The sequence below is a fragment of the Nipponia nippon genome, unplaced genomic scaffold, assembly GCF_047370975.1.
Source record: "Nipponia nippon isolate SJK-2023a ecotype South Korea unplaced genomic scaffold, ASM4737097v1 scaffold_28, whole genome shotgun sequence".
NCBI lineage: Eukaryota > Metazoa > Chordata > Aves > Pelecaniformes > Threskiornithidae > Nipponia > Nipponia nippon.
This window is the reverse complement of record NW_028262345.1, coordinates 5,669,830-5,695,492: the sequence shown is the minus strand read 5'-3', so window position 1 is coordinate 5,695,492 and position 25,663 is coordinate 5,669,830. Positions and strand designations below refer to the sequence as shown.

Below are 25,663 nucleotides of genomic sequence, written 5' to 3'. Positions count from 1 at the left end.
AAGATTTGCTTCCTTGCTGAGCATGCTGTATCACCGCTGCATTCCCAGCTCCTTTACTTGTGAGCAGCTCATTTCTTTCCACACCCTGTACAGAGTAGTAGTTGTTCTTCCAGCTGTTGGCTATTCCTGATACTTTCATTGGCTATTGGACCACTGAGTGTGTTGTGAGCTTCCAGTCACTTCCGAGGTGCCTGGCTTGCCAAGTTGTACGCCTGGATTGGCTTTTTGTGCAGAGCTGAAACCCTTCACTGTGCAGGACAGCAAGAAGTGCTGTTGTTATTCCAGACACAATCGGCTGTCGGTGGTTAATGACAACTTCTCACTGAAGCCATGGGTTGGAGCAAATGGAAAAAATATCAGAGCACATCAGCCCTGAGGAAGAGAAAACTATCCCTTATTCACCTCATAAACTCTATTTGGTTCTATCATTCCCAGGGGTGTCTCTCACTACTTACTTTCCCATGTGAAATGGCAGGCATCACATGTACCAGAAAGCTCTTGCTTCCAGCTCTGCATTTAGATGTTCTCTTGGATGCTCTGGTAACAAGGAACCAAAAAAAGAAGTTTGTTCCTTCAATAATTCTATTCTGCTGTAGATTTATGAAATAAGACATGTCTCTGACATGACTGGAAGTGGGGGAAGGCTCATCAGTTGTGTTGCATCATGCCTGTGTATCTTTAGGCAGGGCAGTTCTCTGGGTTTTACAGGTGGCTGTACATGGAGTTGAAGGTTCACTTAAGAGACGAAGCATAATCTCAAGAACTTGGTACTGAGTTAGTGCCTCTGTGTGTGTGTGCTTGTGAGTGCCACCCTTATGTCTTCCAGGGAGCTTTTCTTTTTAATAAGTAACTAGGCATGATCATCTGATGGGCCAAGAGACATGGCCAAGGACTGGCCTATTGCATGGACTCAGCATTTGCAATACAAATATTAATGAATGCAACTGAGCATGTAAAAGACTTGCAGGGCTAGGAGTCCTCTTGATGTCCTAAGGGTTTCTGTGCAATGAAGAACACTCTGGTGAAGGCTTTTGCCTGAGGGAGGCTATGCCTTTATGCACATAGAGCTATAAGCATTGTGTTTCTGTCTATTTGAGAACTGTTTTGAGCACATTTCCTTTTTTGATGTTTTGTTAATCGAAACCTTTGTGTTTTAAAGACCAGCATGAGGTATATAGTGTTAACAGTTGCAGCAGCCATGTTCTTTTCATCATCCTTTCCTGAACAGCAATGCATGTCCCGGAGCATGTGTCATTGCTGTTAACTTCGGTTCCTCTGCTCTGTTTCTGGACAACCATTTTTAATTATCTTTGGAATGTTCTTTCTGTTACAAACCTAGTGTCAAAGACCACAGGCACTTGAGTTGGACCAGGCTTTTAGGAAATGTGGTCTCTTTCTTTCGGGCCATTACGTAATTCCTGACTGTAGTGAGTGTTAGGGAGCAGATTGTCCAAAGCTGAGCTGCAAGATTTGCTGCCTGTGCATTTGCAAATCTCCTCTTTCCTTTGTCAGTCTGGTAACACAACTGCTGAGCCCTAAGCCCCATTCAGATTGACAGCAAGGTGACCAGCAGGTGGCAGTTCCACCCAACTAATACAAACCTGTTAAGAAGCAAACAAATTTGTATGTAAATACTAACTGCAAAAGTGGATTTCTTTTGTTTTTACCTAAATTGTAGCTTTTGCTTGTGCTTCATCGCCCCTTTGGATGCTATTGATGACAGAGTTTCAGGACAATGACAACTGCCAGTAAGCGATCGACTTGGTCCTGGCTGGAGTCATTGGTGCAGCGCTGGACTCTAAATCAGTAGTGGTTTTTGCCTTCAGAAAAGAATTGCTTTGAGTGTATAGGGACTGTTTATCTTAGACAAGCGAGTCAGATCATTCAAATGTTAATACACACCTCTGCATCCAAAGGCTGGCATATGTTTGAGTATCTTTCTGAATGGGGCTGCTGAAATCTTTCCACTGACTTGCAGAAACTTCAGATCGCATCTTACTAAATCCTGAAAGAGAGCTGCAACATTCTTCTCAAAGTAGTTACTATTTTAAACACAAAAATGCAGTTTTGCCTCATGACATGAAGCCCTTGTCTCACTAACTACACAAGAGCAGAGAAATTTGTCACTCACACTTGCTGATGTGGCCTTTTTTAATGCTAACAGTTTGCTTTTTTGGTCAAAATACAGTTTCATACTGTCACTGTAACACCAAAAATGAAATGGTATATACATTGAGAATAGCAAGTGTAGTACATAGGATTGCCAGGAGAATACATGAGTGAGAATGAGTGAGTCTTTGGGACATGATCATCACCACATTCCTCTTTGAGGCTTCCATCGTGATTTGCCTGGATAGTGACACACATAACATCCTGGACACTGAGATCCAAATTCTTGGGGTGAGTCATTAATAACTTTCAGCGCTCTCAGCTGCCAGATAAATGTGCCTTCTCACCCCTATGAATATTTCCATCTTCAGAATTTCTCCACTTCTATGTATGATGAATTTAAACTAATTAATTTAATCTCATTGCTAGTGAGGAAATAAAATACTAGTGAAACAAGAGTAGACTTGAGATAAACTCCCTCCAGGATCCTTGTCTCAGAGTGACTGGAAGCACTGGGTTGCAGAAGCAGCTAAAGAAACCCTGCAGAGGCAGCCTGCCTGTAGCAGAGGCTTGAGCTATTGATTACAGAGAACCCAAGATCAGTTCCTGCAGACAATTCAGCGTGAGGATGCAGAAAGAATTCCAGCAATCACTCCTAGAGTTTTATGTGACTTTAGAACAGATCCGGGTGGTTGTTGCTCCTATGACAGTGACCAGAAATTGGCATTTGTCTTCTGTTCCTGCTAACCACAGCCAGCATTCATAATTTCCCTTCCAGTGCAGAGTTTTCGGCTGTGCACGCTTCTAGAGTGGGCAGTAATGATTCCACTTTACCAAACTTTTAATTCTGCATTTTAGTCTAGATGGTTTTCTTCCATTCTTTCCAATCAGTTGTCAAATAGGCAAGGACCTTGACAAAAGTTCTCCCAGTGAGTCCCCTGGTGCAAGTTTGCAAACTGAAAGTCAGGTTTTCTGAGTGTAGCCTGGCCGGGAACTGGAGCTGATAAGGTAGAGGGGAGGTTTTTAGTTCCCTTTTCTTCATCTGGATGTGAAATCAGTTTGAAAATCTTGTGCTCTCTCTTAAGCATGAGGGCCAAACGAAGATGTAACAGGCCTTGTTTTCTAAATTGGGGTCAATGCCTTTAGGAGCAGGAATTGACATTTCCACTACCCTAAGGTCTGATTAGTAGCTTTGTACATAGGGTCCACAAACCTGTATCCTCGCTGTTGATGATGAAAATGGAGGCCCTTGAGAAGAAGTTCCCCCAGACTTTTCTTATCCCCCCTCTCCCCCAGCTTCCTAATGGACTCCTTTCCCCTAGACTAAGCAGAGAATTACACTTCTAAATGAAGAGATGAGCTGAGATCTGCAGGTGGTCCTGCAGGCAGTAGAGAGAACTGTCTAACCTCCCACACTGCTTGTGTCCTGGGAAAAGAAAATGTCCCGAGTTTTCAGAATCAACTGCACCCTCAAGGGGGTTTCCCAGATGTTTGACGGAGACCACGGAAAAGTAAATACTGATTGAAGCAATGGGAACTTTTGTGTAGATTCACAGCTTAGTACAGTGCTGTTGTTCTCTGTAGCTCTCTGCCCACTCCTCTGCAGCTGTACATCATGGGTTTCAGGGTAAGGCAGGCATGAGGATGCTGCCAAAACTGCTGAGTCCTGTTTCTCTATGAAACTCTGGGGGCAAATGTGCTCAGAGAGCTCACTCAACATGAATCTTTTCCAGAAAGGACCAGGCAATGGTGACTTGACTTTCCTTGTGACACGATCAGGTCTCAAGCTTTCGCCTTGGTAACAGTGGCAAGGTTCATGTTCTGAACGAACTAGCTAGAAGCAGCCTGACAGTGTGGTTTCTGGCAGAAGATCTGATCTTATAGTAGAATATCTAGCACCTGCTTAAAGCCTTTAGCTTGAAGAAACGCTGGTTGCTTAGGTTTTGGCAAGCCTGGGCCAATGTCTGAATGTGAAAGGAGGTGCTGAAGTCCTTGGTTTACTCTGCTGATTTGGACACATGGCTTGGCTGAATGTGGCTTTCTGTTTGAGATGGGTTGCTTCCACTGTATGAATTGAGCACACAGAGTGTGAGCTCTACCTAAAATGCCTTTCTAGGACTTGCCTTAGTGTGCATCCAGTCAAAAGAGATATTCTCAGAAAGTGGGTTTCATCTGAAATTCATGTCAACAGTAACATGAATTTTGAATGAAACCCACTTCTACAAATGGTGAATATAGGTCGTGAGAAGTATCACTGAATTCATGTTACGCAGTCTTCCTTGTTCTTTAGTTTTGCTTCTGTGAGGAGAAAGAGAGGCTATTGAAAATGTGATGGTAAGAACTCCTTAAAGAAATGCTTTGCTTCAGCAGACTCAACAAAGAGGGACTGGAGCCTTTAGTGTAGCATGTTACCGGCTTCTATGCAGGACCACTGCAAAAGGAAGCCCGTCTGAGACTCCAGTGGGAACATGAAACAAACCTTTCTGCTGCATTGCTTTCATAACTGATGAAACCCCAAGCTTTCTTGCTGTCTCACATTGCCAACTTCCAGAGCTAGTCATGCGATTTATGTGCGTAACATTCAATGATATTCTTAATCCTGTTTCCTATTCATGAATCATTTGAGGTCTGCTTTTGATTTCTGCCAATTTCAGGTTTATTTTCGGGGTGGTTCTGTGTGTAATTTCTCAAACAGATAGCTTGGACGGGTGGTTTTCACCCTGTTGGTGTGCACAAACTCTGGAAGCCAGCAAGTCACCAGACTGGTGGTACTGTAGGCGGGGAAGTTACAAAGATGCCTGGCTCCTTTCACCCCTTAGCACCATCTGCTTTAGCAGCCACTCTGTGACACGTGAAAGGGGAGAGGCTGTGCAACTGCTCCCAGTGCTAGCTCACCCGAGATCATCTGTCAGCATTGCACTCAGAGGCAAGCTTGCAAGATGCACAGACATATACCAACTGGTTTGAACACCTAACAGCAGAGAGAAGCTGCGGTGACAAGGACTTCAGTGTGCATTAGCTATGTGGTAGCGTGCCTGTGGTCCCAGGCTGGCTTTGCGAGCAAGCACAGAAGCCTTAGCTTGTGGGATCATCACTGTTCTTGGTCCTCTTGTTGGCTCAGTCAAGGTTAGTTCACGTCTCGCTTCCAGCTGCAGTATGGACACAGACTGTGTTATGTGCTATTGTTCCTGTTGCCTGACTCAGTACCGGAAACTTGAACTAAACGTGACTGCTACTCATTCACAGACAAACACCTGAGTGTTTGAGAAGAATGGGCAGGCTGCAAGCAGATGGTGCTGAACATGGCATGTGCGTGAGCAGCAGGAAGGGAGAAGCAAGGACAGGGTAGATCTGAGAATATGTGTGTGTGACCACTACAAACAGCTTGCATGTTTAGCTTTAAGCAGTAGTATGGTGGTTTGGGTGTTTTTTGGTGGTGGTGTTTGGGGTTTATTGGTTTTTTTTTTTGAGGGGGGTAAACCAATCACATCTTGGAGCTCAGGAACAGACCAGATGATCTCCAAAATAGTATAAAGTACAAAGAAATCCTGGAAAGGTCTGTTCTAGAACATAATGTGTGTAAGAAAACACAAGTGCTTGTTCATGGGAAACTCTCATCTCTCTAAGTGAAGACATGGTCTCAGTGTGAGAAATACAGTTGGCCTGGTTTTTTTACTTTCTTTTTACTCTAGAACTCAGAACTTTCTTGAGGACACTGGGAAGTAGCTTCGCTTAGGCATCTGTGTGCAGAAGTTCTGAAGGATTTCATGCTGTCCTCTATGCCTGATGTTAGGCCTGATCAGTATGGGACATTTCTTTGTGTGAAAAAATATGTGCAGTAACCCTAGAGTGGATGTGGAATGTCCCAGGTTCAGATCCTCACTGTCTGAGAGGTCATGAGGGCTATGTTGATTTACACTGCCCAAGGACTTAATCTCTACTGCTGAGTATATGTGAAGGCTGCATCATTTGTTCCTTATCAAAGCTGAGGTATGAATCAGAACTTGTTTCAGAAGGCAAAGTGGGAGGTGTGAGACTCACATAAAAATTAAAAAAAAAAGAAAGAAGAAAAAAAAAATCACTGAGTTTATTGTACCATGCTTGCTTCAATGTTACCTACAGTATTAAAAAAAAAAAAAAAAGGTGATACACTCCTCAGGAAGCACATGATTAGTGAGCAGTTTTGTACACAAGGCTATCCCCAAACGTTTGGCCTCTGTTTCCAGCCCTATTACAGATTTCATATATGACCTTGAGCAAAGCACTGAAGCTCTGATCAGCTGCTTCAGTCTATGTCGCATGATGAGATGTGTATACCTCTTACCTCAGCTCTGTTCCTGGCCCTGCCTTGCAGGGTGTACACTGTACATCCCTTTAGAGGAGCAGTATTCCCAAGAACAGAACAAAAACCAAAGAACCCCCAAACCCACAAAAAAAACACAGGACTATTTATTGATGAGCTTGCTGCAACATTAGTATGTCTCTGTGCTTCTCTGAGTCTGTAACACAGAAAGCTGATGGAACAGGCTGTCCCAGCAGGAGATGCCATCTTCTCTACCTGTGTCAGACCCTTCCCTAAGCCCATGTGAAATCAGAAATGTGTCCTTCATTTTTTTAGGCCATGTTCAGTGGGGCACATAGTAAATTCTGGCGTTATTCAGAGAGTCTTTGAGATTTATTACGGCTCTCATAAAAGTCTTACTTGCCCTGCCTGGTAAATTTATCTGATCAGGTTGTTATGATCGCCCTCCTACTGTGACTCATGGAGTCCTGGTAACCTTCACACCAGCCCCAGCTTCTGCTGAAAATGGGAAATTTTCTCTTTTTATTGTTTTTTTTTTTTTTTTTTAAAGTTTTTCTTCCCCCTGCCACCTTGTTGACTGAAGTAACACTTTTGCTTCAAACATGCTTTAGAAGTGTTTGAGGACTGGTTCTCTGGTAAATGGTCTGTAGATAGAGCATGAAAATTCACTCCACATTGTGACACACTATGCAGCTCACAGCCATTGTCCTCTGTCCTTGTTCATAGTACTTGTCACGTCCCTCATGCTTCTCAAGGAAATGAGCTGCCCTCTCACTGTTTGTGGCAAGCCATGGCGCATCTCCACATGCAACAGAGACTTTGACTTTGGGGAAGAGCTTTGGCTTTGAAGTTTTTTAGGCCTTCATTCATCACGCTCTTTTGATGCCTAATCAAACTACCAGAATTTAGGAGCCTCATTGTACTAGTCCTGCCCTGTGGTCTACTAAAACAGATAAGCACCTCCAGAAGGAGGTTCAGACTTGGGTGACTCATACCTCTGGAGATGCCTGTTGTTCTTTTGGTTCTGCTACGGGAGTTCAACGGGGTATAGTGTGACGCTCCTAAGTTAGGTGTTGTGATTTACATAAGCTTGCTGGAACACATCCTGGCCTTGTACTCTGTAGGCTTTGGTTCTGGATTGTTTCTTGCTATGTTTTCACATATAATAGCATGCTACAAAATAAAGACACAGCTTATAGAATTTGTAATCTGAAATAACAAATATTTTTCAGTCAAATGTCAGATCTTGCTGCCTCAAATGAGGCTCAACTTTTCATTTCCTCTATTCTCTCTCTTGATTGATTAGGAAAGAAGTATGAGAAGCTTTTCTCAGTATGGTTGTCTTCTAAATACTCATTCAAACCTGCGAGGTAGAGATCCATTTATTGATTTAGCTGTTGTATTCTCAAAGGTAAATGTTTGTGTTTGCAGACCACAAAGCTTTCTGAAATATCAAACTACTGCTTATGTATTCATACTTCTTATGTTATGTGGCAGGATTAAAGTGCTAATATTGACATGTTAAAAAAATACCAAACCAAAACAAAAAAAGCCCACAACAACAACCACCAACACCCAGGACATCTGTCAATAGCATTAATCCACTTTTGGAAGAAAATTACTTATGAGCTCAACTTCTGTCCTGGGAATAAAACAACATCAAGGAGATGAGGGAGTGAGATAAAGCTCAGGTTCAGATTGTCAAACATAATATATCCCTATGATTTTATATCATTTGTATACTCAAAATTCTTGCAGGACCATGTTGCTACCAGCACTAGTAGGCACTGTTCTTGGTTTTAGTTGCCCCTTAACAGGAGCATTAGGCTTGTAATATATATCCATTGGTGTTTGCAGTGAGCTTAGCTGTAAGATCACCAAACAACTGCCTTCTCTTGATCACTTTATCCTGCTCATCTGCATTTCTGTAGTGAGGGGTACCAGTGGCAAGAGGTTTCTTTAGAGGCTATATGACTCTTTGCCATTTGCAGTGGATTTTGGTGAATCTGCTGCTGCCCACAGGCAAGATGGGAGATGGAGACGGTCTTGGTCATGTAAAAGAGGAAAGGATGGATTTATCTGCAACTTCTTTGAGTGTTCAGATGAAAGTCTTGCCTGCTGGCAGATGGTTTACAGTGGCTGTAGCTGATGTATTGGTTTTCCAGCCAGTATTGTCTGGTGAGGTATACATCCCACGTACCTTAATGAAGGAAAGACTGATGCTGGGCATCTCTCTTCCACACTTGGATCATTTTGGCTGGAAGAGGAGATAAGGCACATGCAGCTTGAGTCATCCTTGCACTCCACTCTTACCATCCTTGCTGAGATCAGCAAGGGGTCCACTGGGATCTGCTGCAACCCTTGATTGGTTCTTGTGTGTACAGAGCCACCAACCCTGCTTAGGAGAAATGTATCTCACTGTAGGTCTAAAGAGAAGGGTTTCTGCACTGTATACAGTGCATTGGTGCTCTAATGTGCTTTGCAGCTAATTTCACGTTATCCTTTGAACAGCTGTGTGTGGCGGTCAGACCAAATTGTAACGCTGCCTGTGAATCTTTTGGTCTCTGGATATGGCTCGAAGTGTATCCACTAGGAACATGAGAAATTGTTCCCTGACTCAGGGCAGAGAGGTTCCTTGCCAAACCAAGGTCTGATTGACTCTAACACGTAGCCTGACACAGAGCTTGTTGCTTTGGTCTTATGGTGAACGGGTCAAGGCATGACCAGAGGCAGCTGGATTTGCATCTAGTCATCTAGTGGCAAAGGCTGCAGTTAATTTTCTGGGTGTCTCTTAAAGGTACAGCTGTCCACAAGCAGCCTTCCTGCTGTCTGTGCTGTTTGATCATCTAACAATAGCCTGGGCTCTAGCCATATATATAGGCTATAAACTTGGGTCATGATTTGCAAACAGTTGTCAGAGGAAGAGGCAAATACAATACTTGCTAACTGATGTTTTTCATCTTTCTCTCTGCTTTTGTCTCTTACTTTAGGCCTCATTAGTAAAATGGTCCTTAGCCAAATTACATTTTTCTGTAAAATGCATGAAATGAGAAGAGGCTCATGTTTGACAGAGCTTTTATTTTGCTTGGTATGATGTGGGGTCACCAAGCTACACACACGTGCTCCTTTATATCTTAATGTATAACTGTGAAGTTACTTTTTGGAGAGTGATTCTTTGTTAATATGTCAAAAGTTTATCTGGTAACTGTGTGTAAAATATGGAAATGGATGATTATCAGCCACCAAAATAGTGCTGGCTGTTTTATCTGTGGAAAACATGCCCTTTTTCACAACTTCCTCATTTTAGATGTTTATTATAAAAAGACTTTATCTGCCTGGTTTCGTATTTTTAAGTATTGATATAAAGACCTTAAAAATAGCTTAATCCTGAGTGACTTGATGTTATCCACAGCTTTTCTAAGCACAATTAAAGTGTAGTTAAAAGTGAGATGATATGCACGGATTCTTTTAATATGAGTCTGTATATTTACTTTCTTGTATTATGCAGTCTGCTTTAACATATACATAAGATCTGGTGTGTACAAATCTCAGACTCTGCAGAGCACAAATGTACACAGACTGTGTTCTCATACTTAAAAATAAGGTCTTATTCCTGGCAGAAACCTGCCTAAAAACTTGATTTACCATGCTGTTTTCTAGTAGCTCTGTGATGTCAGAATTCAGGTATTTCTAGCAGAAAACTGCAAGGGAGTACTGTTCTAAACAGTCTCTGACATTGTCTTATGCAGTGACTCGAGCCAAACTCCAGGAACTTCTCCCAGTATTTCCTGAGATTGCCTTCTGCTCTAAGCTTTAAGTAAATCTAAATATTTGATCGGGCCCTGGCTTTCAAAGAACATAATTTGTCAGGAAGAGATTTCCCATTGCATTACAAGCATTTATCTTAATTCTACAAATTTAAGAGGTTTCCAAAATGAAGTTCCATTAGTTTAGGGAGAAATATGATACTGCTTTTGTATTGGAGATAGAAGAATCCGCAAATTCCTCCTGCTTTGGTGTAACTGAAATGTCACTGAAGCCAGTTTCAATATTCTTCCTCACTTCATCTGGCTATATTGGGCCGTGAGTTAGACTCTAGCTTACCTGTCCATCTATGAAGTATTAGCTAATGGATTGCTTGCTATCACTTCAGCAGCAGAGAGGATATTACACTGCGTGGCTGATAGTAAGCATTAATGAAGATATGCAAAACGGGGCTAAACAATGCCCTCGTGCCTGAGAACTAAGGAGGTGGGTGCTATTTTGGAGGGCAGCAATGTGGAGGTACACATTCCTTATTTCTTTCCACTCTGCTTGCTTTGGGCTTTGCTGTTTTGTGTTTTTTTGAACAATCTTTGAACTAGAGGGAATACAATTAAGCATTCATCTTCATTTGATTAATCTGTGTTTTTCCATTAAATGCAACACTAATGGTATGTTGCAAAATGGTTCACAAAGTGGACCTACTCCTGAGAGGTGTCTGGCATCCCTGAAGGGGTGAAATTGTTCTAATAGACTCCTGGCCAAAGAACTGACCAGATCCTGCCTTGTTCTTTTTATGGGAAGAGAAATTTGTGAGAGCAACCTTTGGGGCCACGGCAATTCAGTGATTAAAAACTGAAGAGGAAGACAGGAATGCCAGAATCCTAAACTCATTGTGTAGCCTCCAAGAAATATTTCTCTGGGAATGAATCTCCTCAGTCAGTGTTACTTGTGAAACTTCATCACGATGGTCTGATTTTTAGAGGAAAGAATGTTAAGAGGTTTAAGAGGTTATGCTCATGCAATGGTGTGAATAGGTAAGATATAATGGCGCTGTTATTAAGGCTAAGAACTTATTTGAACTCCTATGGCAAGTCTCTCTCAGCCTTCCTTTGGCTTTGCAAGCTATTTTGGATGGGCCATCTCTTCTTTAGTAGGAAGTGTTGTATTTTGATAAAAACAAAACAGAAAAAAGGGTTTCTTTTTTAAATGAAGGACGTCCTCGTTTAATGAGGCTTGAAGTGTTTACAGGTGTTTCCTCATAAGTTCAAATTTAGTGGCCCCAGGGAGTTGAGATTCTCATAAGGCAGGAGCAAACACTCAAGTTTTGTATTTTAAAAGTGTTGCGCATTTAAAGGGCCAGGCAGACATGGCGTATGGGCTGGTTCAGTCTAGCTGAAGTGTACAGAACCGATAGTTATGCCATCTGAAGCAGCAGAATGCTGTCTTATGTGAAACAAGACCATCCTTAGTGCCACAGAAGGTCAGAATCTTACTAAAAGACCCTTGTGTTTTTTCTGCTGTACAACCTTTTGAGCTAATTTTGCCAATCTATGGTAAAAGCCCCATGAGTGGCAGGTTCCAGGTTTGATTGTTTGTTCAAATACATTTTGGTGATATCGAGTACCTTTTTGTGCATAATATCTTCCAGAGTTCGCTGCTCTTGGAGGAACTGTTTAGCATCATGAAGAACAACATAGAGCAAGGGAAAATATAGAAGTGGTTGTGGTTGGAGGATGTGATGACATCACAGGGTTCAGCGGGAACATGGGGCTTTTAAAAAGCTGAAAGAAACATCCTGACAGTCAGTTATCACATCCCCGTAAAGGAGTCAAACACACGTTAGCTATTAAAAAGCCAAGCTATCTTCATCAAAGAGGAAAAAAGACTCCGTCCTGACACAGAATATGCACTGGCAAAAATGTAAGTGAGCTCTGATTTGTTTTTCATAACTGTGATAAAAGCTGAAGATTATAATGAATAAGTAAGCATTAGCATAGCATGAGAGACAGTACTCGTGAAGAGATGCATGGCTCAAGAGAGACAAATGATAAGGCATGATGCTAATTTTCCAGCAGGGATATTAACATAGGACAGCATTGCTGCTTTGTTGGCATTCATCACTATGAATCAAGTGGAAGACTATGATTCATAAAAACAATAACAGGATGCAGGTATTATATCAAAGGTTACAGTGGTTACATACCAGAAAATTTTCCTTTTTAAAAGTGAAACCTGTGAGAAATCTTATTTCTGTGCCTTTTTTGATATGTACTTTTTTCAACTAATAAAAAAGATAAGGAGCAAAGCAGTTGAGGGCAATTCAGTTATGACTTTACAGGAAATCAGTTTTCTTGTTTTCAAGATAATTTCACTCCTCTTGGCCCACCTTTGCTCGAATAGTTTACTGATCATAATACAGGTAGGTGTTTGCTTCTTGCAAGTTTTTCATTCTCATTGTATGGATCTGTAGATGCTGCTCATTTTTGCAAGTGTGCTGCCATTCTTTGTATTTCACCATGCTCTTCTGTTAACCTGTAATAATACAATATACCTGAATGGAAGAAGCTTATTTCTTAAACATTTGCCAGTGACATATCTGTTACGGAACTAACATTAATCTTCTTTATATAATAGCTTGTAGGTTGCTCAGAGGTTGGTTTATTATGCATATGCCTTTCTGAGCTTACTAGCAGTTAAGTCTGTTTTCTCTGTTACACGTTTCTCCTGCTTTTTTTTCAGTTGAACACTTTGGAAGCGTAAATGTATATTTGTGAAATTATACTGTAGATTGTAACGTCCTGTGGCAAGAAGCTCTGACTGCTTATTCAATTGTGTTTCAATTTGTCTGACAAGTATAAAGCAGCAAGCGGAGCACTATGGCAACACACCTTGTTTCCCCCTTTATCTTGTGCTGTTTTCAGAATCAGTAGGTATGTGATGTGGAGCATACTGCAAGATGATTAGATTCAAATCTTGAGTCTAATCTTCCATCTCAGAAGTCCATTAATGGTTTGTTTGGTTGGGTTTTTTTTGTTTGGTTGGTTTTTTTGTGTTTTGTTTTGTTTTGTTTTGTTTTGTTTTGTTTTTTTCCCTGCAATGACAAAGTACAACTAACAACCTGATGTTTCAGGTAGAACAAAACTGGTAACTGAATTGGTATTTTTCCTTTGCATTTTTTCTTTGACACGTGCAGTGCTTTCAAAGGTAAGTAGGAATTACAAGCCTGCATGAGAAGAGATCAAAACCTATATCTTGATGTCAGCCATTCCCTGTGGATAGTTTCTAGACAAGACGACTTCTGCCTGTCTCTCCATGCCCCCTGAGCTTCTCAAGACTTGAATCTCCTGTTATAGCAATGCTTCCTGGCTGTTTTGAAAGACTGCATGAGACAGTAACTGCCTTGATTTGACTTCTGTTGCCGAGGAAGTCCTTTTCACACCAGGCAGATGAAGCAGCCAGTGGAGTGGCCACACTTCTCTGACTCCTGGGCTGGTTGCTAGAGCAGCCTGGCGTTATGTTTACTAAGACACAGAAGGGCCGAGGGGAAATTTCTGTAGGTGGCTGCCTGGCTGAGTCTGTGCTTGCTGCGTCATTGCATGATTAGGGTTCCTTTTTCCAACATGGAGCTGTTATCTTATTAACCCTGCTTCTTTTCTATACTATTACAGTAATGAATTATGTGCTTTGGCTTTGAAGGGAGACAGGAAGAGTATTGTAATGACTGGGATGCAGGCAACAGCTTGGCTGCAATTGACTGCTCTACTGGAGACCCCCTGCGCAACTGTAGGTAGATTGCTCAGGTCAGTACAGGTATTCAAGTTCCAGGTCCCAAAGGCTTCAGTGGAAGTTAGACTTCTCAGTATCTCTGTGAGTCTCCATTTAGTGTCTCTGGTGCACCTATATTTCCTGTTAGTGTGACCAGCTGTGGCCTGAAGTTTCCTGCACCGTCTGGTTCAAACCACCTGTGACCACATGGATGTCCCAGTGCCCACATGCGAGCCATTGGTTTGCTCTAAAGTATAAATTGATGCAGAGGCAGTATGGGTGACCAGGGAACTTGGTGTGTGCTTGCATGAGCCCTAGGCTAATGTGAGAGTGTAAAAGCCCTGCTCTGCTCCCTACCAGGAAAGAGTTTTCCTCTGCCATGCAGAGAGTTTCAGTACAATTAACACCAAAATGAGTTACTCAGGTATTCTGGCAAAAGGGCATCCTGGATAGATGGGCAATAAGTCTGTGGGGAGCTTTTGAGGGGTGGATGAATCTTTTCCCCAAGCATGGGACAAAGCATCCCATATTCAGTGTAGAAACAGGTGGCTCTAATCCTGGCAACTGTTTTGTTTTGCACACCTGTGGTACTGTGCTGCCAGACAGCCAGGTAAATGAGACCTAGGCTGACACCTAACCATGCACTCCCAGGAACGGATGTCAGGGTTTGACATTTCTCACCCTGCAGGTAAATTACTTCCCTGTGGTCTAAGCTGCTGTGTTATGGAGTAACCAGACTAGAGAGGCATACATCCATGTACTGGGGCACATGTAAAAGAGACCTTTATCCCCCTTGGGATCTGTCAGAGACAGCAGGGATGCTGCAATAACTGAGCCAGAAGGAAGAAAAAAGGAGGCACAAACTGAAGTGCCAGTGAAAGTCAACTGGAGTCAGGCATTTAATTTCCTAAGGCTTCTTTGCAAATTCCATGGTATGGACCCGGTTTCTGGAGGAGACTGGATTAAAAACCAGGACAATTAAGTCCAACTTTATGTGCTTAAACAGCAGGACGACTAGGGAATATGGGGATATAAGTAGGTTAGGTACCGTTATGTTGCTGGAGGAAGCAAAGAGAACGCTGGATGCCAAGGCATTCCTGCCTAACTGGTACAGAGTTGTTCCCCGGCCAGAGCTGCATTTGTAATTCTGGTCAAGAGCAGTGCCAGCTTGAAAGCAAAGGCAGATGCAGAAATTTTTGTCCTATCTGTACCTGTGTGAAAGGAGACTACATAGAAGTCCTGGCAATCTGTTCCACCAGGACACCTCAACTTGGATTAAAATTGTTTTTTAGCAAAACAGGAGGTTTCAAAAGGAATGGTATCATTTCCATATGTTTTCCCCAGCTATAAAAATAAAATACAACAGCAAAAAACCACCAAAGAATAAAAAAACTCTCCCAAACTGAAAGCCCAAGAGTGACACTAGAACTCATTTAAAGAGGTGCGACCTCACCAGAGGGCATTTCTCATGGGCACCTTCTGAAGGGCAGTTTTCCGTTTCTTCAGGGGGCCCTTCCGTAGAAAGCCCTGCAGGAACAGAAGGAAAACTAACAGACTTTGCCCTCAGCTGCTACGGTCAGCGGCTCTTGTCCTCCAGGGAGTCTCGCATGGCTGGCCCTGCGCACTGGAAATCGTTCCCTCAGGGTCACGGCACAGTGCACTTCTTTGCAGGAGTGGGGCCCAGAGCTTCCGCTCAGCAAAACCCCAGAGAGTGTCTCAGCCTGAAAGCATCCCCTCCCACGGCAGAAGTGAAGTGACTGGTCGGGGCTTCCCAGCTTTTGGCAGGATTCTGCTGAATGGAAGCAGGCCCGCTCTGCAGCCCGGCAGCCCTTCAGGGATGGGAAATTTCTAATGGGCAGCACCAGCTACTTTCCTCTTACGTGTCTTTATTCAGGTAGTTACCTCATGTTGTATTTTGAAAACAAAGTGAACGTACCTTTCATGCAAATGGTTTCTGTTATGAAAGGGTATGCAAGCAGGTTGAAATTCTGCAAGAGTTTCACATTTAGGTGATGCTTTTGGCTAGGTCAAAATGCTTTGGACACTCAACTCCTGTTGCAGTCCAATGGGACTTCTGCACATAAGGCAGACATTCAGCTATTTAGCTGTTCCACTGACTGCTTGGATTCCCATGCAACTGAGATATGTGAATTTGCACCTTTGAAAACCTCTTCCCAAATGCTTTTTAAGTGCATAAATCCTTTTCTGCCCACAACAGATGTGGGGCTGTATACAGCCTTTCTGAAAGTATCAGATAATGAGACTGAGAGGTGAAACTGCAATATGCTGCACCTTGTGAGTTTTAATTTTGGTAAAACCCCACTGGGAAAGATGGATAGCATGAAAGTTGAGCCCATCCATGCTTTACAAAGCAGGTGTCAGGCTCTACGAATGACCACATAAGCAATTAAATGGAAAGCTTGCATTACTAAAATGGAAAGAGTATTATGGGCTGGGAGGAATTAGGACGTGCGGGTGAGACTTATGGTTAAGACGCTTTCTGTCTATCTCAGCTTCCCCTTTGTAATAGGGGTTCTCTTGCTCTGAAACAGATAATTTTTAGTAGTCCTCACTGCTATATGGTCAATGCATCCAACTCTTATTTGGCACTTGGAAGCTTTTTTTTGTTTTGTTTTGTTAGAATAATCAAGGCAGCAGGGATTACTAGCCAGCCTTTCATGTTGTTTCCCAAGTGTCTTCAGACCTCCCTTGATTTTGTTTCTATCCAGGTGGAAAAATACAAAGTTAACATTTTATTTGCCAATCTGCAAATCCTTCCTTGTGTTGGAACAGAATGTAGGTTCTGCAGTGTTCTCCTGACTTCCACTCATTTAGATCATCCGGAGGTGTGAAGGAGACCTTTTTTAAAAGTCAAAAGCATACTGTGCCCCCAAGAACAGCACAGGCAGGGTACAATGGCACATGGATCTGCTAGAATCCAATGTTAATTTGATTCTTGGAAATCTTCCAACTGCAGATAAACACCTGAAAATAAAGAGATTGGGCATAATTCTGAAATATAGTACTGTCAAACTAGTATGTTTCACTGGTAGTTATAGTGCTATGTAAGGGAGCAGAAAGAGACCTAGTTAAATGCTGTACAAAGTTGTTGGTAAGCAAGTGAAATATTTAGTCTATTGATTTAATTATGCTCAGAACCCTCCCGAGTTCATTTCCTTATGCCGAGCAATGAACCGTCACTCGGCTCTTTTGCTCAAGCTCTAAGTTCTTCTGTTTATTGTAGAGCAGATTCTCTGCCCAGATGTTTGCTTAGCGCTTTGCATTTAACTAAATCTTGATTGAAATACCCACCCGTAGTGCGACAAACAGTATAGACAATAATCCACTCCAGTCCAGTTTTCCTTGTCAGGATTGTCTACAAAAAAAAATGGTAACACTTCAAAGGAGATTTGGGATGTTGGACAAAGAGAGCTGCACGTTCAGCCCTTCGAATGGGCTTGACATGCGAACCTGGGGCCTTGAGACATATCATTTCAGATGGAAAGGCTATTGACAACATAATGAAGCAAGCAATAGCCAAATGGAATACAGATAAACATTTTCTGAGTTGTTTCATGATTTATTCGGCAACACTGTACATGTGATTTTGTGTCTGAGCACAGTATGGCACGTTATTCATTCCCAGGGCCAGCCAGAGAATGTATTAGTCAGGTCTGTATTAGTCAGTTTAGGCTAGGTACAAGGGACCTGGTACTTACTAGCCACCCAAGCCTGTTACCACCAACACAACTGGCGAAGACAGGTCTTGGCAATTTGTTTCCAAGGGCATGAGTTGCAGATGGGTCACTTCAGAGTGTTTCACTTTTGACTGATCGGTCAGATCAGTTAAAAAAGGGACACACCCCAGAGGATGCAAAGGGCTACGGATGAAATTGAAATGAAGAACCTTTCTCCTGGGTGACTCCCTGTCATGTTAATATCTGGGATCTTGGATAGTTAAATGAATTTCAGTGCTTTGTTTCCCTGCCCTGGACTTACCACAAAGCAGAGACAAAGAAAGATCACTCTGTTTTTTCTCTCAGTAACATATTGAGGGAAACTGTGTAATTAGCCAGGAAATAAGGACAGGGCTCATAATCTCTGGCCATGACCGGGGAATACTCATTCTGCAATGCACTTTAAGCCTCCCAGCTGGATGGCTATGCTTGAGGGAGCGCAGAGACCTGAACAAATATTAACTATTTACTGCCTTGCATAAGCGGGTACTGGTGGTGTTATTACAGTCAAAGCATCCAAGCTCTGGCTGTTGCCATGAGAATGGCTGCAGTTGGATTACCTTTCCAGCACCACCTAAATACTACTGTGGGACTGGCAGGTTGTTGTCATAAGAGCGGTACAGACACAAGAAAGCCAAAAAGTATAAGGATCGTTTTTGTCCTGTTGTATAGATTTGTAAAGTTCTGAGTTTTCAAAGGGAATCTAACTGCCGAAGGATTGCAGATTCTCCTTTGCAGGGATTTCTAAAACCACTGAAAAGTGCTTTTGACAGTTCTATTAAAGCACTTATCCTTGGGCAGCCGAATAACGTCAGAGATCTACCAGTTGGGTGACCCTTCCCTCAACTTTGTACAGGGACCCTGGCAGAGCTAAGAATTGGACTTAGGTTTCCTTGTCTTTCCTTGCTGATCCACTGCTATGAATGGTTAGGCAGGCTGGACGTAAATACAAGGGGAGCTGATTAAATAATTCTTGTACGAAGGATTGCCTGCCTAGCTGTTAAGAGCTACATTTTATCAAAGTACTTTTCACAGTGATCCATGATGTACTATGGAACATTATCAACATCACAAAAGCAGCTGTTTCAGTTCTGATGTCAGCTCTTACCACGATTCATTTCCAAAGCAGCAACAGACGCAAAATAATATTACTAGCTTTAATACTTTTAAAAATATTTTTGAAGGGTTCTGTATTTGAAGTCAATGTAAAATGCCAACAACCATGATGAAATATTTAGTCCCTTGCTAAATGGGCATTGATGTCGTCTTGTAAAAATGTCAGCAGCTGCCTAATGTAATTTGGTCTTCAATATCCAAGCCAGAAACTCACTAGTTTGTTAATTGAAATCTAAATTTTTCTTGTTATTCAAGAGTTACTGTTTGTTTTTTGGAGTTACTGCAAATAAGAAAACGTTTTCTATTGCATTTCTTTTCATTTTTTTATTATACTGGAGGTGAAAGAAGAAAAGAGAAAAATATTTACACTGTTAACACTGATCAATTGATAAGCTTATCACATGTCAGTGTGTGAGCAAAGAAACAGTAAATCTTCTGAAACGGTGACAAGTGTGTCGTTTGCTGTTGCAGGCAGGTAGTCATGCAAACTCTTAAAGATTAGCAGTGTATTTCAAACTGAAAATTGGCCTGATGGGAAATCGTTCTGACTTGTTTGAAAGGATGAAGGTTTAAACTGATCTGCAGATCATGTGTGTGTGAAGGCCAGTGGTGGTAATATGAAGTTTAGTGATCTGAAACTTGTCACGCTTCAATACTTGCAGTCTTCCAACAGCTGTTTTGCCATTATCTTCCCTCCAATTTCAGCAATGGTTAAATAAAAATGTAGAGGAAGATAAATTTTGAAGTTGCTTGCTTTAATTGTTTGGCAACGTCTTGGTATGCTTTCCCTGTCTGATCTTTCATTCAGAACAGCATTTCATGGATGTTATTAAGAAGCAGATATCTTGAAAAAGATTCTATCTGCGTATAGATACTGTACTGACAAAAATCTGGGGATGACAAATATCATCCAAAAATGGGATACTGCTGACTGCTGCACTAGATGCTGCCGGCATCTCTCAGTTAGGTTCTCCAAAATACAAACAACTGAAGGCCAGGGTTTATAGGATTACCACCCAACACATTAGTTTGCTCAGCGTTTTGCTCACCCTGGGCAAGGGGCCTTGTGAAGCATGCTCCTGACGCTCTTCTCAGCCCATGAGCTGGGGATGGAGCGGCTCCCCAAAAGCAAACAGCAAGATCCCCAATGGCTATGCCCGCTATATTCAGTGCAACTTGGACTCAGCAGGAAAAATTATATTTTTTTTCCTAGGTGCAAACCAATTGGCAGAGAGCTAACCAATGCCAAGAGATTAGTGTGTTGACCTTAGCAACACCACTAATGGAGTTGTCAAATCTTCATCCAGAGTCCACTGAAACTGGCAACCTTCAACCTTGTCTGTGCAGTCTGGACACTTTCAGGCTGAGTTGCAGAGCGGTCTGAAATCAATCATCATTATGGGCTTTCTTCTGTTGTCACTTGATGCTTAGAGCTAGTGGGACTGCTGCATTTGGTACCTTTTCATTAGCTGTTGTGTTATCCAGCCACTTTGAAAGATTACTCAAAAGTCTTCAAGGTTTGTGCTAGGCTTTTGTCGACATTCAACAAATACAGTAAGTGATAACATTGATGAAAGGAGCCTGACTGTATACACACACCATGGACTTGTAAGGCAGCCTGACAATAGCATTGCAATGAGCTAAAATATATTTACACGTAGAAACTATTGCAAAGCTTCCTACTGGTTGGATTAGATTCCTTCTTTCTTGACTTCTGATGTTTCATACTGCTCCAACTTCAGAGAGCAGTTGCAAATCAAGATCCAGTGCCTATTAAGGAACAGTACATGGCTGTTCTGTGGTCCTTGAATTGTATGAGATGAGCTAGAACATGGTGAGCACTTGAGCACGTCCTGCTGTTCCTTTTATTTGTTTGAATGGAACGTGGGCATGGGGACCATGGTGCATTTGCAGCTCATGACATAAATAAAAATATAATTGAAACTTGGGCCAAGGCAGACTTCATAGTTTATTAAGACAACCCTGGTATAAGGAGTTGGAGACTACTAAATCCAGGTACTCCCCTTACAAGGATATTTTAATTGTCATTATTTCTCAGAATGCTTTTATTTTTGAATGATCATATTTCTTTTGCTTTATGAGGAATTGTACACTGAAGCCAAAAGTCATTTTGCTGTGGTTCATCTGTAATGCTCAGACCTGGTACACACTTTAACAGTGGAAAAGCAGCTGTGCTAGCATTATTTTTATTTCTGGAGGTCAGCTTGGGGGAACTGAAATATGTTCTGCAGACTTTGGGGTTTTTTTCTTTTTTTCTTTTTTTTTCTTTTTTTTTTTTTTGGTTACTCTGCTTACACCGGAAACTCTGAATAGGTATATTTGTCAGCTTTTACAGTAAATTTCTTTTTTCCCATCCCCCAAACCTGGAGCCAGAAACTGCCATCCTTCCCCACCCTAATTCTGCAAGGAGGCCCTTTGAAATCAGTGTGATGACTCAGGGATAAGATACTACCCAAGAGGTACAGTTCTGCCTCTCATGCAATCTACAGCAGAGCTCATATTTGCTTTAGCGAAGTTGATGTTTTCATGCAGTGTAAAGAACAGCAGCAATGTCTGACTCTGAAGAGCTTTTCAGTAAAGTACAAATACATAATTTCCAAACGTAAATAAATCTCTCACAAGACCAAGAAAGCACCTTTGTGATGGTCCTTATTTCAGACCTTCTGTCTAGTTTTCAGGTCCTTTTCAGAGTTCTCAGTACAGCTCATACCACAGCACTTTTTAGCACTGTCTGTTGGTACTCAGATAAATTAATACCAATTAAATTTAAAAAGCAAAATGTGAACTATATTAAAAGCCCTTGTGGATGCTTGTATGCAGAATTAAAGTGACCTTAATTCTCTCTGTTAACTGCATTTCCAAAGCTACAGCATTCATAAGAATGCAAGTAACCCAATTTACGTCCCACAAAGAATGTCCAGAGAAAGCAAAGGTAAATCAGGCAAAGGCTGAAAAATCATCTGTTCTTCAGCTACTATTTTAAAGAAAAGTATTTTCCCAATATGCATAAAGGTAACAAAGTTCAACGCATAAATGTAGTGCTGCCTGGTACCAAAAGTATTTATAATGGCTGATTTCATGATTAAATGGTATGTAGTGAGTCAGAAAGAGTTAATGGTAGAGCAAAGTTGAAGGGAAAGAAGTATTTCATTTTTTTTAAAGAAATTAAGGCAGAAATGTTTATTCTGTTAAATATTTTTTGAGGTTGACTTACAATGTCTGTATTTAGACTCAGTTTTTCTTCCCCCAGAAAGGTGTAACAGAAACATCTCAGTGTGCATATAATTGCATGTAACTGGGAGAGATGATCAGAAGTAAAATGATTCATCTTGTTCTGTGATGTGAAGCACAGAATGTAAATCTGAACAAATGCTTCCTGGGTGGAATAATATTCTAAGTTTAAGATTTGAGCTGGATATCAGACTGTACTTCATAAAACTAAAGGCCGGTTGTGATCTTTAGAAATGGAAACTTATCGATTAGCATATTTACAAATTAAAGTGCAGTAAAAAGGGGAGGTAGCCACTACTGCTATCAGTGGCTTTACAAATATCGGGCCTCCCTGAGCTTTGATATCCTATGGTTTCCTTCTGCTATCAATTACCTCCAAATACTTCGTGTAAAATATGGGCTGAAAATATCCGCTTATGAAGAACTGTGCTTCCTCTACTTTCACTTGTTGCAAGGCCTTGTGACAGGTCTTTTTAGCTGGCCATAAGCTTTACTTTTCAAAACGGATCAGAGTTTATGGGTATAAGCTCTGAGATGTGTTGTCAATATAACTGCCCGCAAAGCTGTGCCACGTCCCAGCTCACCAAGATGTAAACCTCCTGGCTGGGCTATGAGCAAAGCTGTGTTTGGAACAGAAGCGTGTCTCTAGTCCAGGATGGCACTTAAGTATACCTGCCTGTTCTCAAAAGCTATGAGGTATGCATGTCAAACTAGTGATGAGTTAAATGGCTTTCCAAATGAGGATGCTTTTCTAATTTGGGTTGTGTTTACATCTTTTGTCTAAATACAGAATATAACGTATTTGTTTTGAATATCTAATCTCTACTTTTTGATGCATCTACCTGGCCAGCAATTATGTTATGTCATATGCTAGATATCTACTAACCAATCTGTATTATACGCCTGTTGGATATACTTAGTCTGATTTTTCCTTCAGGTGGGTGTAAATCGCTGCACTGCAGATCAGTGGTACTGAAGCAGCATAAATCAGATACATACAAGTGAAGTCAGGAGGAATAAAATAAACACACTATTTTTGTCAGGAGCCTAAAGAAAACAGAATTTCAGGCTCAGAGAATAAGGAGAAAAATATAGTAGTAGAACATCACAATTAACACACTGAAACCTCCTTGAAGGCAGCAGAATGAAAGGTTTAGTCTAGAGATAGTTTGAGGTAAAAACAACATTTGTTTGTTGCCTCTCTCTATTTTTGTGTTGGTGGTTTTTTTTTTTTTTCTGTCTATCTAGTTGATAAGTTTTTAAGAGGGATGCCCTTTTTCACCTCCCTTCAGAGTGTGTGGCTCACCACTACTACTCTCGTTTCACACGTGTACGAAATATATCCCCGTAGGAAGGTGGAGGTCTGTCGATAGCCGTTGCTTTTAGGAATGGAGTATTATCCTCTGCGTAACAGCAGCAACCCCTTTTCCTTGTACTACATCCTCCCTGGTTTTCATAAATATCTAGAGCAATGTGCCTATTTATTCAATAAAACATGTTCATTACACCCTGCGCCTGATAGGACACGGCTTCTGCAGACCATAAAAACACCTGCCAGCGCGGCAGGGAAACGGCCAGCTCTGCCTTCCAGACCATTCTGGCTGCAAGGCCTGCACAAGCTCTCATGCTGTGAATTATGTACGAATGCTGTTTCGCAAAAAAAAAAGGGGCTGAGTTTCGTGGTATTGCTCCAGCTATTTAACAGCTGGAGGGAATTGCAAGCATACTTATTTCAGGTTAGGTTGTCCTCATGGTCTATCTGTGTGATCACAGCATCCAAGCAGCATAGGTAGAGAGAAGGCCTATGCCATCTGACATCACGTATGGGCCAAAAGACATCGTTAGCTAAGGAAGAAAATGTTTGTGAGTCTGGACTCCAGCCATGTTGACTAGTACAGCATGCAGAGAAGCAGGCTGCCATGGGGATTTTGGATCTGTGCAAAAGGCAGGAAAAGAAAATAAATCTCACCTGCATTTTTTTTTCAGCTTCTGCTCCAGAACAGCAGCCACAGCCTCGCCCCTATCAAGGTGTCCGTGTCAAAGAGCCAGTGAAGGAGCTATTGAAAAGGAAACGGGGAAATGTTCATAATGCCAGTGCAACGGCAGCTACAACGGTAAGAGAAAAAACAAACACAGGCGGAAAATTCTTCCTTGCTAGCTAAATGATTGACCAGCCCTGGCACCAGCTGGCAATACTTTGGCAATGAAAGAAATCTTTGCATCTCTAAAGCATTTTGAAAGCAATGCAGCCTCATGTTACCTGGAAATACCATTAAATATATCTTTACTTTAGGTGGAGCGCCTTTAGGGTGCTGAGCACCTTCAATCACTGTTGACCTAATGGAAGGGTAAAAGTGCTTTGCGCTTGGCAGGATCTAACTCCTAGGAACAGAAAGTGGCTTGGAAGTTAAGCAGCTTGTTAAAGACCACAAAAAGAGATCAGCCAGAGTCCTCCTTAGCTATCTGCTTCTTAGTTTCAGCCTACCTCTATCTGTCTTCCCAGGAGGAAGCAGATTGACTGGCTCCTCTCTGAAAACGAATTCCCTCTGCAGCACAAGGTTTAAATACTGTTTAAGGCCCCCTTGAGCTGAAGGGACACGTGGACTTTGGCTAGGCCCATGAACAGGGCTGGGGTTATGTGTGCTGGCGGCCAGGCTCAGTTCTCCTCGCCCTTCTGTAGAGGCAGGTAGGAACATTCAGGCACTGACATTGAAGCAGTAGCTGATTATCAGCTGATAATAGCTAATATGCTCTGTCCCTCAGGGCTTCTCAGAGGGGACTGAATTTAATGCTTATGGTCTTAATTTCTGGATGTTTTTCTTCTCTCTTCTAGGTTGTTTTGCCCCATCAGCCGCTTCCTTCCTATTCACCAATGGGTAATGTTTCCCTGACTTTCTAAGTGTTTGTCAGCCCTGCTGCAGGGAAGGCTATGCTGAACTGGGCTTTAATCCTCTCCTGTTTTTTAGGCCAGCCTTGCATTGATACGGATGTTTCTGCCTCTGCATTGCCTGTCACAGATGAAGGAGCACTCTGTTCTGGCTGGATCTCCCAGCCCTCTCCCACATCCTTGCAGCCTTTAACTCAGTGGACCACTTACCCTGATTATGTGTCCCACGAAGCAGTCAGCTGTCCATACACAGCAGATATGTATGTTCAGCCTATGTGTCCCAGTTACACGCTGGTTGGACCTTCATCTGTTCTGACTTATACTTCTCAACCGCTGATCACCAATTTTGCAGTAAGTCAAAAATACCTAGGTATAAATGACAGAAAATTCCCCACCTTCCAGCAAGAGCCATGGGGAGTGCTGGATGTAATTAGTATAATTTATTTAATTACTATAATGTTGTGTGTCTTTGCATCCGTGCCACATAACTGTTCTAGCACTGGCCCTGTCTGCACTGTGCTGGACATTAGTATGGTTTGAGCAGGACAAAAAGTTGTGGTTGCACTGAAATCAGACACACTTCACTGCCATTTCCCCAGCACTCGCACTCCTCCAGACTTTCCACGTTATTAACACATACGCTGTTCTTTGCTGTTGTCCTGGGAAATGAGTCATCTCTCTTCAAGTCAGCAGCAGGGCTGCCATTGCCCTGAGTTTGTTCAATTCTAT

General features: G+C 42.0%; 1 protein-coding gene across 1 annotated transcript in view; it reads left to right on the top strand.

Moving 5' to 3' along the window:
- POU2AF1 (POU class 2 homeobox associating factor 1) overlaps nucleotides 1–25,663 on the top strand; it is a 33,014-nt gene that overhangs the window by 4,135 nt on the left and 3,216 nt on the right. The window contains exons 2-4 of the mRNA XM_009460663.2: nucleotides 24,034–24,161; nucleotides 24,881–24,923; nucleotides 25,014–25,285. Of these exons, the coding sequence (XP_009458938.2) occupies nucleotides 24,034–24,161; nucleotides 24,881–24,923; nucleotides 25,014–25,285 (443 nt within the window). The remainder of the gene's footprint in view (nucleotides 1–24,033; nucleotides 24,162–24,880; nucleotides 24,924–25,013; nucleotides 25,286–25,663) is intronic.